At 38.2% G+C, this 13,558-nt stretch overlaps 2 protein-coding genes and 1 long non-coding RNA gene across 6 annotated transcripts; 1 reads left to right on the forward strand and 2 right to left on the reverse strand.

Annotated features, from left to right (window-relative positions):
• The first annotated feature begins 1,125 nt into the window (after positions 1 to 1,125).
• Positions 1,126 to 2,338, forward strand: LOC123989123. Its single transcript, XM_046289805.1, has 2 exons — positions 1,126 to 1,560; positions 1,601 to 2,338. Exons 1-2 carry the CDS (start codon positions 1,196 to 1,198, stop codon positions 1,617 to 1,619), a joined length of 384 nt encoding a protein of 127 aa, XP_046145761.1. The 5' UTR covers positions 1,126 to 1,195; the 3' UTR covers positions 1,620 to 2,338.
• Positions 2,339 to 2,429: 91 nt separating this feature from the next.
• Positions 2,430 to 4,703, reverse strand: LOC123989122. 4 transcript variants are annotated; one of them, XM_046289801.1, is made up of 4 exons: positions 4,679 to 4,703; positions 4,102 to 4,202; positions 3,742 to 3,967; positions 2,430 to 2,866 (listed from the first exon to the last, which is right to left on the reverse strand). In XM_046289801.1, the coding sequence occupies exons 3-4, from the start codon at positions 3,867 to 3,869 to the stop codon at positions 2,500 to 2,502; spliced, it is 495 nt and encodes a 164-aa protein (XP_046145757.1). In that variant the 5' UTR covers positions 3,870 to 3,967; positions 4,102 to 4,202; positions 4,679 to 4,703; the 3' UTR covers positions 2,430 to 2,499. The 4 variants fall into 4 exon arrangements, with proteins under 4 accessions (XP_046145757.1, XP_046145760.1, XP_046145759.1 ...); XM_046289804.1 differs by lacking the exon at positions 4,679 to 4,703 and having other exon boundaries at positions 3,742 to 3,935; positions 4,102 to 4,404; XM_046289803.1 differs by lacking the exons at positions 4,102 to 4,202; positions 4,679 to 4,703 and adding an exon at positions 4,037 to 4,084.
• A 4,389-nt stretch (positions 4,704 to 9,092) lies between these two features.
• On the reverse strand, positions 9,093 to 9,558 carry LOC123989119. The gene is made up of 2 exons (XR_006830455.1): positions 9,518 to 9,558; positions 9,093 to 9,426 (listed from the first exon to the last, which is right to left on the reverse strand). It is a non-coding gene; the product is annotated as an uncharacterized LOC123989119 (long non-coding RNA).
• Positions 9,559 to 13,558: the final 4,000 nt, after the last annotated feature.

Genomic DNA, 13,558 nt, shown 5'->3' on the forward strand with positions numbered 1-13,558 from the left:
TAAGCGTAGAACGTTCAGAATGATTTTGTCGCTTGACTCTGCAAAGTTGTTCTCACGCCGAAAATCAATATCATACTTGATTGAAACAGCTTGATTAAGTTCTTGAGATTAAACTATAATCAACAGTGAACATAGTTTATTTGTTTTATTTTCGCGCCTTGCGAGCGGAGCGCCTTCGCGCTCCACGAATCACCTTACCTGCGCCCAATTCCCCAGAAATCCCTATACACCGTGAACGGACACGCAACATATTTGGTGACAGCGGTGGGATTATTTCAAAAAAGGGATAGTTCAAAAGTGGGGATAAACATTTAAAAGGTGACAATTTTAAGGTGATAGTTCGGAGAAACAATTTAAAACAGTGAAATAACTGAATAGTTAAATAAAGTGATTGTGACAAACTGGACAAAGTTAAGTGCAACTTCTCCCTCTTGGGTTTTGGCACGGTTTCCCCAAGAGCGAAGGGTAAATACCGGAGACAGGTGATTTCGGCTGCCGTGCAAGCCATCCACCGAAATCACACGCACCTCATCCACGTCATCATTGAAATCATTCCTGGAGCATAAGAGAGGACGAAATAAAATCCAGAGACCTGAGCGGACTGCTCACGGAGCTGAGGCCTACCTGAAGCAGCTGATTGCGGACGGATCCTACTGGGGTACCTGTTGCTGAATTGGGGACCATCGAGCCGGAGTACTAAGGAATCTTCCCATAAACCGAGGTCAACCTAATCAACGGGTCGCCGACGGATAGGACCGTACACCTGCAAAGAGAAGGTTTAATTTAGCAAAAACTTTAAAGTGACTTTTTGCGGAATACTAATTGATTCGTCGCAACAAACTGTAAGTCTAAATTATAACCGATTACATTATAGAATATTAGTTATAATCGGTATATTTGAATCGACAAAATGCCGCCGTTAGCAAAGAAGTTAGTAAAAGCCAGAAGGAGGAAGAGTCGCAAAAATAGTCTGCGTGGTGTTAATGTCATGTTTGTAGAGGATGTTTCGGGGGAATCTCCCAGCACAGAATCTTCCTTTTCTTTGCATACTAGTGAGCTTCGATTGCAAGAGTCACTTCTTGTACCTGCCCAGTCTACGACACAGAAATGGGGTGAGACGGGCGGCGTATCAATTTCATCTAATAGTACGGCTAATAATACACTTAGGATTCCGTCCAGAGCACTACCTTCTAACATGTTAGGTTCTTCTTCAGATGCGAATGTGCATCCGTCAAATAAATCGAGTCTAGGCTCATTGCAACCTCTTTTAAATAACGCAATTAAGGGTGTGGTTACGATACCGTCTAAGCTTCCAAAAACCGTCGAAGAATTGATAGTTCTAATCAAATCCACATTTGCTCAAAGTTTTAATTTAAACTATACCCAAAATGAATTAAAGGCTGTATATCGTCGTGAAAGCGAAACAATAGAAGAGTACGGATTTCGAGTAAATGATATTCTAGATCGCGGGGTACAGGCGGCGAAAGAAAATTTGAATTCGAAGGAATTTGGGGAAGTTAAAAAATTGCTTATGACGAGCGCGATGACCGGATTTTTAAGGGGATTACAGAACGATGTCATCGTGAGTATCCTTTTTAAGGGTGATATTAAAGAATTAAGGGAAGTTATAAAATTAGCGTCTAGAATTGAAAAATATGTAAACTCTCCACGGACATCTAGAAATGCGAATACTTCTGATATTAATCCTAGGGTATTGAGAGCAGAAGTGCGTAAGAAAACGTGTTTTAGTTGTGGGAAAACAGGTCATTTTTCTAGGGAATGCCTTGCGCGACCGGATCGTCAATATGGGAGGCCAATTCGCAACGCGCTTAGGTGTCGGAAATGTGGGAAATTAGGCCGAACCAATTTATCATGTAGGAGGAGAGATGTTAACCGTGTTTGGAAAAATCGCGATCACCAGTTTCCTTTCAGTTTCTAAAAATCAAAGAAATCCTTTGAATACGAAAAGGAGTTGTCAGTAGTCTTCTTTGGTGTAGAACATTTTTTGTTTGATTCTATCTTTATGGTCGGCAATTTACGATGCTTACTGACCATAGACCTTTAGTTCGACTACACAGTGTCATGGACCCCACGTTTAAAATTATGAGGTGGCGTATTAGATTGATTGAGTATGATTATACTATGGTATACAAACCTGGAAAGGTTAACGCTAATGCCGACGCACTTTCGCGGAACCCTGTAACAACCTGTATAAATTCTGATCCTCAACCATTTACCGTACGGTCTGGCGTGGATTCCAATCCCGGTTCATGGTGTCTGGAAAGGGTGCTTGCCTGCGCAGGTGAGACACCAGTTGCAGGTTCTGAAATGGCCGGGTTGGATGAAATACAGTTTGTTGATAATGAGTCGCTTGTGGCTTCTGCATTCCTGGCGCGCGGGAAGGCAGCGGTTAAATAAAACGAGGTCACTAACAAAGTGCAAGGAACTTTGTATTTGGAAGTAGTATCATCAGGAAGTTTATTTAAATCTCTGAAGGGATCATCCTATTTGGGTGCCTGTGTGGTCCCGGTGCAGCTTGTGCCAGCGCAGGGGTGTGATCCCCGTTACTGTGTGGTTTACTGTGTGGTTGTCCTCACTTCGAAGAGTGGTTTCGGGTGAGTGTGAGAATGAGGTCGCAGCTAGTGGATATGCTGGACCCACCGTGAAATCCACCCCAGATGTACATGCGGGTGCGGCACGGGAAAATGTTTTCAACCCGACAGGCCATTTATTTGCCCAGCGTGCGTGAATACATGCTTGCATGGTCCTAGGGTTGATGTTGTGGAATGCCTTAGTAAGGAAACTAGGCAGCGTGGACAAGTTGGCACTGGGATTCCCAAAGGGATCGTGACCTCGGTAACAGTTTCTGTAAAGAAAGATAAGGATTATAAATTTTAATGATGTCAAGAGCGGTGAAAATAGTAGAAGTACAGTATTGGTTAATAATTTGAATGATGAAATAAATAGACCTACGGTAGGTCCTTCCTTTTTACCTGTCATACATCATGTAGAGAATAATCTTTTTATGAGACATGATTGTTGAATTATCGTTAAAGTCATTAAGAAGCTCTCCTATAAATTTAGAAAAAGCAAACGAGTGAAATGTTTGAGATGATAATTTGCTGAAATGCAAGCTCGAATAGCCCCAGGGTTTCGAATGATTCCCCGCGCTTTATATATCTCTCTGTTTACAAACGGTGTATAAATAAAAGATCGCTTCAGATGGGTCGTCGCTGTTTGACGCGCGATGCTGTTCCTTTCTTTTGTCTGTCTGTGCGTTTCGCTTCGCTAAATAAGTTAAATGGTTAAAAAGCGTCGAAAAAGCGAATACACACGCGACAGGACAAATCGAACGAGTAAAGGAACGCTCCGCTCCAAGATAAAAATGGTTGTTTACAATCAATACAGCGTTTCGATACCCCTGATCGTAGTCTGAAACTGTGTAACAAAAGAGAGGAAAGCGAATGGTGAAGGAACTTCAAAGCCTCCGTGGCGTGGCTAGAACTTGTGATAAAATATGTTTGCAGCAATTATGCATGCTCCCGTTAAAATAGCATTTCAATGTTTCGCATGGCTTAAAGTCTTAGGAGGCTTCAACATTTAGAATACATACGGACTACTTCTCGACAAGTTTTTGAAAAATCCAAATGGATAAAGTTGTATCATTACCTGTAACCGATAAGGGAAATCAGTACCTACTCACTATAGAAGATAATCTCACTAAAAATTCAGATGCATTACCTTTGAGAACCATCGACACGAAAACAGTCGCTCATGCATTTACTGAGCAATTTTTTAGCAGATTGGGTGTCCACAGGGTAATCCATACTGACCAGGGAAGGAATTTCACTAGTCAGGTGATGAAACATTTCTGTAGGATTTTCAAGATTCAAAGAATAACTTCAACAGCTTTCCATCCTCAGTCTTTAGGTTCACTTGAAAGGGCACACAGGAGTTTTCTAATTATCTGAAACATTATTGCACTAAAACAAGCTGGGATGATTGGATAGGATTCTGCATTTTTCTCGTATAATACCTCCACACATGAGGCTACAGGTTTTACTCCTCACGAATTAGTTTTTGGTGTTAAAGCCAACATACCTTCTGAATTTGCCAAGGGACAAACGCCTCGAACTTTTGCACAGCATTTTGAGGAGCTTTTCAATAAAATCACCACCACACAGACTATGGCTGCGCGAAATCTAGAGAAAGCAAAACAGAGAAGTAAGGGTTACTACGATAAGAAATTAAACCCATGTAAATTTAAAGTAGGCGATATGGTATATCTACTCAAGGAGCCTAGAACTTCTAAATTTGATTGCGACTGGCTGGGTCCTTATAAAATAAGCCGAATGTTTGGCGACTTAACAGCGGAATTGGAATTAAAAGAGAATAAATGTAAAATAGTACATACCAACAAACTAGAATTGGCGTGTATACGGCTAGATGATATTACCGAAGACTGAATTAGATCGTTGTTGCCTTGTAAACTTGCGATTATACTCTATTAATATTATGGCTTATGAATACACCAGAGACGATTGATAATAGATGGGAGAATTACTATTTGTTGTATGTTTACATATACGGATTATGCTGGGTGCGAAATTACGAACTATTGAATGGACTATTGAAGTTGTACGACGCGTGACTTTGGAATGAATTAGTTGATACAGACCTACTTTCACGTTATTAAGGAGCAATGTTTCGAATGAAAAAGTTGTTTTATGTAAACACCTTTTTGTATAAGGGGGAAGGTGTAACGTGAAACGTTTATCACGTGAATGTGTCTAGAATGGTATGGCGACATTGACATGGGAATATTTATCGAATAGACTATTGTATCGATATGTCTCGAATGTTCTTCGAGGATCTTTTGTATCGATGGCTATAAATTAAGAGCGGAGTTTAAACCATCTGCGTGTACGCTCGTATTATAAAATAAACAAAGCCTAAAGTTGTAAACCCCTCGACATGGGTGATCGAGCTGAGAGAAGGCCGGAAATCCAGAGAATGGAATAGTTTCACTTAGTAAATTCCTAAAAGACAAATTTATGATAGACCATGGCTAATTCGTTGTTTTCGACCAAGTCACGAACGGTCCTTAAAAGTAACGAAGTCTTTTCGATATCCTGTCTTTTCATGCACTCTAAGAGGGTCGTAAATTTCCTCAAGAGTTGCCTTTGGCAAGTACAAGGTCTTGTCTTTTCCTATTTTCTCTGGGTCCCACGCTTTCTCGTAGCACATGTGCGCTGCAACGTTCTAGCGTCTTGGCGGAGCTCCTCCACTTCCACGCGCCTGAGGGTGGACCACAGCCAGGAGAAGGGGCCCACGCGAGACGGGGTGGACTCCTCCACCATTGGACGAGGGATGATCCTGAGGGAGGATCCAGGATCCAGCAAGGAAGGGGAATCGACCGACGACGCGCGAAGATCTCCTCCGCTAAGCGTAGAACGTTCAGAATGATTTTGTCGCTTGACTCTGCAAAGTTGTTCTCACGCCGAAAATCAATATCATACTTGATTGAAACAGCTTGATTAAGTTCTTGAGATTAAACTATAATCAACAGTGAACATAGTTTATTTGTTTTATTTTCGCGCCTTGCGAGCGGAGCGCCTTCGCGCTCCACGAATCACCTTACCTGCGCCCAATTCCCCAGAAATCCCTATACACCGTGAACGGACACGCAACACGGTAGACACAACCTGTCCTGGGCTGGGAAGTTTACTCTCTATCACCGTGGGAGAGTGCGGGAGAAAAATAAAAATCGAGTTGACTAATCTGAAAAGAGAAAGATAATTTATATATACAATAAGGAGACCGATCCAGGTTAAAAATTAGGTTTTTAATAAATCCAAAGATAATATGCGATCTAGGTAGTATAGAAATATAGAACAATGCAGATAGTTAAACGAGGAAATAGCAATATAAGAACCGGTTGACAAGAGAAAAATATAGAGGGAAGACGATACGCCATGACACTATCAAGCATAGAGTACATGATGTATAGATAGGCATGTGCAAACAATGAATGGTACTGAAGTAAGGAACTGAAAGGAGTGAAATAAGAGATGGGGAAGTGCAATAATGAAACAAAACCAAGTAAGGGAACAACTAAGACGATAGGGAATTAACGACTTTTAAATACGTAAACGAGGTAACTAATATAGAGGGTATACAGGAAGATTAAAGATAATAATTTCCTGGGTATACGAATAAAGAAAGAAATAAAATAGAATATATATACATATAGGTAGAAGAGGAAGGACTTTCATAGATAATGTAAGCAAATTGAATCGATAAGGAGAGAAAAGCGTATAGGATTGGTACCAAGCAAAATTAGATATGAAAACAAGATAAAGTACAAAACAAGCGACATCTTTCGAAATATAAAAACAAAATAAAGACAGAACATGAAAAACAAAAAATCAGGCCAAACTAGAAAAATAAAATGGAACCATAAAGGTGAAAATGGAAGGGGATAATAAGGATGGGCTGAAGTAGTACCGAAAGGCGGTTCCGGCCTTATCCTGTCCTAACCTGAAACAGGAAAGTCGGGGAGGGGGTTTTTAGTGGGTAGGCGACAGAGGTCGAGAGTCCCACACTACCAGGGGGGTTTCCCCCCCCTCTGGTGTGCCTAAATGCATTTTCCCCCTCCCCGCAAAAAAAAAAAAGGTTGGGTTAGGGTTGGATTGGGTTAGGTTAGGTTAGGTTAGGTTAGGTTGTTTCAAATGCATTGATTGATTGTGCGATTGTTATAATCTTATAATTTAAGTATCCACATTATTTATTTACTTATATATTTGTGTATTCTAGTCTATACATTGGTATAGTGTTTATTGAACTGCGTAGTTAATAACTAATCTGGTTTAATTGTCGCTTTATTACTTTATTTGAAACGTCATTCAATAATTAGTTCTATTCGCATTTGCACTTGCATTGACATAAGCATTTATCATTCACCATTTATCATTTATAAGTTATAATTTATAATTTAACTTATAATCTACCTTGCTGAGGAAATAGGGTGTTGTAGTTAATAAATTTTATGGTTATATTTTATTGAATTCATTTCTTGCATTTTGTATTTTATTTACTATATTTCAATTGTTTTACATTATATTACATTACATTACTTACATTATTTACATTATATTGGTTACGGTCTTCACTTATACTTTATGCCTTATTATTTACCCTATAATTTACCTCATTCTTCTTTGATATCTTTAATTGATTACTTCACTGTTCAGTCGTTCATTCTTCCATTCTATCATTGTTTATTCATTTTGATACATTCCTGCTTCTTGTTTTCACTCACGCCTTACCTTCTTTTCCTTTCCTTAATCTTTAACTTTCTTAATGGTTCCATACTTTCATTCATTCATTATTCATTCACTCATTCATTCAAATCAATTAAAGTTAATGAATATGAGTTATTTTACTTTCATTTTTAGTTTAGTTTTGCTCTCTCTGTGATGATGAGTGGTTCTGTCTATTCAAATGCTTTGATGGTGCGTGATTTTATCATAATCTTGTTATTTAAGTATCCTTATTTATTTACTTATTTATTTAATTATTTATTTAGTCTATATACTGGTGTAGTGGTTATTGAACTACGTACTTTATATTTGATTTGATTATTGTTGCTTCAGTCATTTTATTTTGATACAACATTCAATAGTAAGTTCTATTTGCATTTGCATTGACATAATCATTCATCGTTTATCATTTGTCATTTATAATTTATAATTTAACTTATGGGCTATTTTGGTAAAGAAATAAAGTATTGTAGCTAATAATCTGTACGGTTGTATTATATTTGAGTTCACTTCTTGTATTTTATTTTGTACTCTATTTTAGTTGTGACCCTTTCGGGGGTTCACTCTATACTATTCTATAATTCTCTATTACAAACGTTGGGCGCCAGCCACTCGCGGTGGCAATCAAAATTTGGACAAAGGGACAGAATGGGGGTCGTTACAGGGGATGGGACTCGTGGCACTTACGTCCTTACAATCTCGCGGGGGAGTACGCAAGGAGGATCTGTCGAGGGTTAGGGAAGATCTCAGGGTGAGGGAGGTTTCTGGAAGTTCGTATACGTTACGCGTAGGAGGATGTTGTGGACGGGAGTAACAGGGGCTGGATAAAAGGGTTCGTAAAATAATGTGACGACGGATAACCGGCGCGATACGCGGACACACAAGCTCGCAATCGAAGATCGCCGTTGCCGAAACTCACACAATGTCTTTATACAATGTTAGATATTCCAAGGGACTCACCCAAACTCTTACGCACTCACTCTTTACAAAATCTCGATAACTCTCCAAAAATCTCTCACAAATCGCTTTCTTAGGTAGCCCAGGGCTCAATGACGGCTCGTCGTCGCTGCCGCGACGACGGGTCCGTCGCGGGATGATTTTTGGGGAGGGGATGGGGAATAGGAAGGGGGCCTTTTCTGGCAACGGAATAGATTGGTTATCGATTGTCGATCTGCCGGTGTTCGGGTTCGATGGGGCTGGCGGATCTCCGGCCGTGGCGGATGGACTGAGGTCTTCGGGCTCGGCGACAGATGGCTCCAGGTGGACGTTTGTCTCAGCTGCTGGGCCGCTTCGTCTCTTTTTCCGAAGTCCCGCGTTGCTTTTCCTCTCCTGGAGGGTGGGAGGTCTGTCGCCGGCCTCGTAGCTCCTTCTTGCGGGTGATCCCTGTTGTCTCTTGTCCGTCGCCTCCATCGGCCCGACACCGGCGGGCGGGAAAAAGGGGTGAGGTGTTAGAAGGGTTAAGGGTCATTTCTAGGTGGGATTTGAGGTGGGAGAAGCGCAGCGATTGTAACGGGGGGGGGCACAGGTGTCACCACGTTACATAGTATAATTCATTTTGTTTTACATTATATTACGTGACATTACATTATTTACACTATTTACACTATTAGTTGGTTACTACCTTCACTTTATACTTTATGACTTATAACTATTTACCTTATTTAACTCATTCATTAGTATCTTTAATTGATTACTTTATTGTTCAGTTGTTCATTCTTTCATTCTATCACTGTCATTCATTCTGAACTGAATTGAATTGAATTAAAGTAATTATTATGATTTAGTTTATTTTAACTCATGATTGTACAAAGTTCTGTAGATTGTATTAATATATTTATGATTTGTTTCCATACGGTTATTCTTTATTCTATATTTTATATTTTAGTATATTTATATTTATATATTCTAGTTTATTATATACACGTTATCGCTGTTATTGATATTCATTTTATTTCATTACCGCTTCTTGATTTGGTTCTTGATTTTCCTGTGCATCCTTGATATTCGTTGGACGTTTTGATGTTCTTTTGATATTCTTTAATTCAGTTTATTCATGACGTCTCTCCCGGTAATAGTGTAGCTCTTCCGTGATGGTGTGCTGTTTCTGTAAATTTGAATTTAATTTAATTTAATGTTCATGTTATCGGGATGAGCTGTTTCTGTTATTTTATGGGATATTATTTCAATTATCATACCTTGTTTCCTTTCCGTTCTTTTTCCCTCCCTTCTTTTCTTTCTTCCTTTCCCTTCTTTCATTTGGCCTGCAATTCAGCTCTCTTAATCGATAATCTGTCCCTTTAACGAGTCCTTGCATGCTGGTTTTGTCACTGTGCCATTGACACGTTGGGGTTGTGTTTCTGTAAATAATTGTCATTTGTCATTCGTTATCTCATCACTGAATTTTTCATTTTACTTTTACTTTTCAACAGTTTATTCAGCTTACCTTATTTGTATTTGCTGGTATTCTGTTGTTTCTCCCTTCCTTGATTCATTCATTCATTCATTCATTCATTCACTCTGTCATTATTTGTTATTCATTCATCCATTCACTCTTATCAGCTAAAGTTAGTGATCTGATTTTGATTTATCTTAATCTTGTTATTTTATGTGTTGATGAATGGTTTTGTTTGTTCGGATGCTTTGGTACGTGGTTTCTGTATGACTCACCATTTAAATGTTAGTTTGAAATACTCTACTTGTTGAGTTATTTATTTATTTTTACACTATGCAGTAGTATAGTGTTAATTGAACTACGCAGTTTACATTTGACTGATTTATTTGATTTATTTGCTGTTTACTTGCTTTATTTAAATATCATGCAATAATCAGTTCTATTTGCGTTTGGATTGACATGGCCGTTTATCATTCATCATCTACCATTCACAATTTAACTTATAATTTTGTTTACTTGTGTAATGGAATGGAGTATTTGGCTGATGATCTTGATGGTTGCATTTTAGTGAGCCCGCTTCTTGTATTTTGTAGCGGTAAACTCCCCATACAACACCGTATTCACTTTTATGCATGAATGATTTAGGAAAATTTACGCTAGACGTTGGAATACTATTTTTCTAGCATCTTCCAAAAAGTTTCGTGGTTCAATATGCTCGGTGTTGATTATAATTCCTGTAGTTATCCGGTTATGGAAAGCTGATTCTACATTCTCCCAGATAAGAGATGATGATGCACGTGGTTCAGCATCTGTTCTCCTTTGACCTTCGCCTATTTTTACAGATCCGTGTAACTCTGCTCTTAACGATTTAAATCTCGCTATCCTGGCTGTTAAACTATTTTTCAAACCAGTTGATAAGTCCTTTTCGAGTTGCAATCGCTCTATCATTAAATCAATGCATTGATTGCATTGCACCAGACATGCGTTTCGGTCGTCGTTACTACTTATGACTGCAATACGTTGTGTCAAAAGTTGTTCTATACAAGCAAGTTCGTTTAGTAATATTGCCTTTTGACCACTAGGATGATCATTGTCACGATACAATATCCTACGCAAGGCGTCGATTCTTTCTTTGTATGCTTCTATATCTCGCCATCCTTCGACTGATAAATCGTCTCCCATTTGTAATCGTTCGTCTATCAATTCGATGCACTGGTCACATTGCATCAAGCAATCACAACGCTCATCTTCAGTATTGATGTTTATCGCCCGCTGCGCCAATAATTCGGTGATGCGTTCGAGTTCTTGCAGTAACATGGCCTCCATTTCTCTTTTCCACAAACACGTTAACTAGCCATGCACTTCTAATTGTCAAACTACATATGACACACATTGCAAAATTTTCTCCCATTTTATTAAAGTGGGGCTGTCATTGACGAAAGTGTTTAATTGCTGTTCACTCTGCAGCGTCAACAAAAAACCGCATTTCCAAGACGTAGAAAAATTCGTTCAAGGTCATGAGCAAAACCTCTACCTTCTATAGTCGCGAATTGCAGCGTCAGATTTGCTGCGCCAACAAAAAATCCCATTTTCAAGACGTAGAAAAGTGGCTGGGGCCTTGTGTCGTCTTCCGATAAGACAAAAATAGTTCAAGGTCATGGGGGGGTATTATATTTTTGCTGATGGTGTCAACTTTCAGTTCAAGGTCGGGGGGGGGGGATATTTCCCCTGTGGGGATAGCTATGGGGTGGGGGTGGTCATAGGGTGGGTATTTCAACTGAGGCGGTGGTTAAAGGGCGGGGGTTGTCATAGGGTGGGTATTTCTGCTGAGGGGGTGGTTATGGGGTGGGTATTTCTGCTGAGGGGGTGGTTATAGGGCGGGGGTTGTCATAGGGTGGGTATTTCTGCTGGGGGGGGGGGGTGGTTATAGGGCGGGGGTTGTCATAGGGTGGGTATTTCTGCTGAGGGGGTGGTTATAGGGCGGGGGTTGTCAAAGGGTGGTTATATCTGCTGAGGGCGGTGGTTATGGGGCGGGGGAGGGAGAGGGGGGGTATCATATTTCTGCTGACGGTGGTGTCAAATTTCAGTTCAAGGTCATAGGGTGGGGAGAGGGGTGGATGTTGTCGGGGTGGGGGGTATCATATTTCTGCTGACGGTGTGGTGTCAAATTACAAAAAATGCTGACGCCAGTTATTTAGAATCCGCATAGAAGAACTACTAATGTATATTACATATCTAATGTAGATATAGTAATATCGATACTGTTATTCAATGTACATTGATCTGTGGGAAGGAACCAGTATATTGCAGGAGATCTAATGCAGATATAGTAATAACGATACTGCCATTATATGTACATTGATCGGTGGGATTAAATCAGTATATTAAATTACATCTGATGTAGATATAGTAATAATGGTATTGTTATTAAATGTACATTGGTCTGTGGGATTAAATCAGTATATTAAATTTCATCTGATTTAGATATAGTAATAATGATATTGTTATTAAATGTATATTACATATCTAATGTAGATATGGTAATAACGATACTGCCATTATATGTACATTGATGGGTGGGAAGCTATCATTATATTACATTTTATCTAATGTAGATATAGCAATAATGATATTGTTATTAAATGTACATTGGTCTGTGGGATTAAATCAGTATATTAAATTTCATCTCATGTAGATATAGTAATAATGATATTGTTATTAAATGTACATTTGTCTGTGTGATTAAATCAGTATATTAAATTACATCTGATGTAGATAAAGTAATAATGATATTGTTATTAAATGAATATTACATATCCAATGTAGATATAGTATAAATGATACTGTTAGTCAATGTACATTGATCTGTGGGAAGGAATAAGTATATTGCAGTGGATCTGATGTAGATATAGTAATAACGATACTGTTATTAAGTGTTTATTACATATCTAATGTAGATATAGTAATCACGATAATGTCACAATCTGTGCATTGATCTGTGGGAGGTGATCAGTATATTAAATTATATCGAAAGAAGATATGGTAATAATGATATTGTTATTAAATGTACATTGGTCTGTGGGATTAAATCAGTATATAAAATTTCATCTGATGTAGATATAGTAATAATGGTATTGTTATTAAATGTACATTAGTTTGTGTGATTAAGTCAGTATATTAAATTTCATCTGATGTAGATATAGTAATAATGATATTGTTATTAAATGAATATTACATATCCAATGTGGATATAGTATAAATGATACTGTTAGTCAATGTACATTGATCTGTGGGAAGGAATCAGTATATTGCAGTGGATCTGATGTAGATATAGTAATAACGATACTGTTATTAAGTGTTTATTACATATCTAATGTAGATATAGTAATCACGATAATGTTACAATCTGTGCATTGATCTGTGGGAGGTGATCAGTATATTACATTATATCTAAAGAAGATATGGTAATAATGATATTGTTATTAAATGTACATTGGTCTGTGGGAATAAATCAGTATATTACATAACATCTGATGTAGATATAGTAATAATGATATTGCCATTATATGTAAATTGATCGGTGGGAAGTGATCAGTATATTACATTATATCTAAAGAAGATATAGTAATAATGATATTTTTATTAAATGTACATTGGTCTGTGGGATTAAATCAGTATATTAAATTTCATCTCATGTAGATATAGTAATAATGATATTGTTATTAAATGTATATTACATGTCTAATGTAGATATAGTAATAACGAAACTGTTATTATATGTACATTGATCTGTGGGAAGGGATAGGTATATTACATTATATCTAATGTAGATATAGTAATGAAT

Source organism: Osmia bicornis, unplaced genomic scaffold (genome assembly GCF_907164935.1).
Source record: "Osmia bicornis bicornis unplaced genomic scaffold, iOsmBic2.1, whole genome shotgun sequence".
NCBI lineage: Eukaryota > Metazoa > Arthropoda > Insecta > Hymenoptera > Megachilidae > Osmia > Osmia bicornis.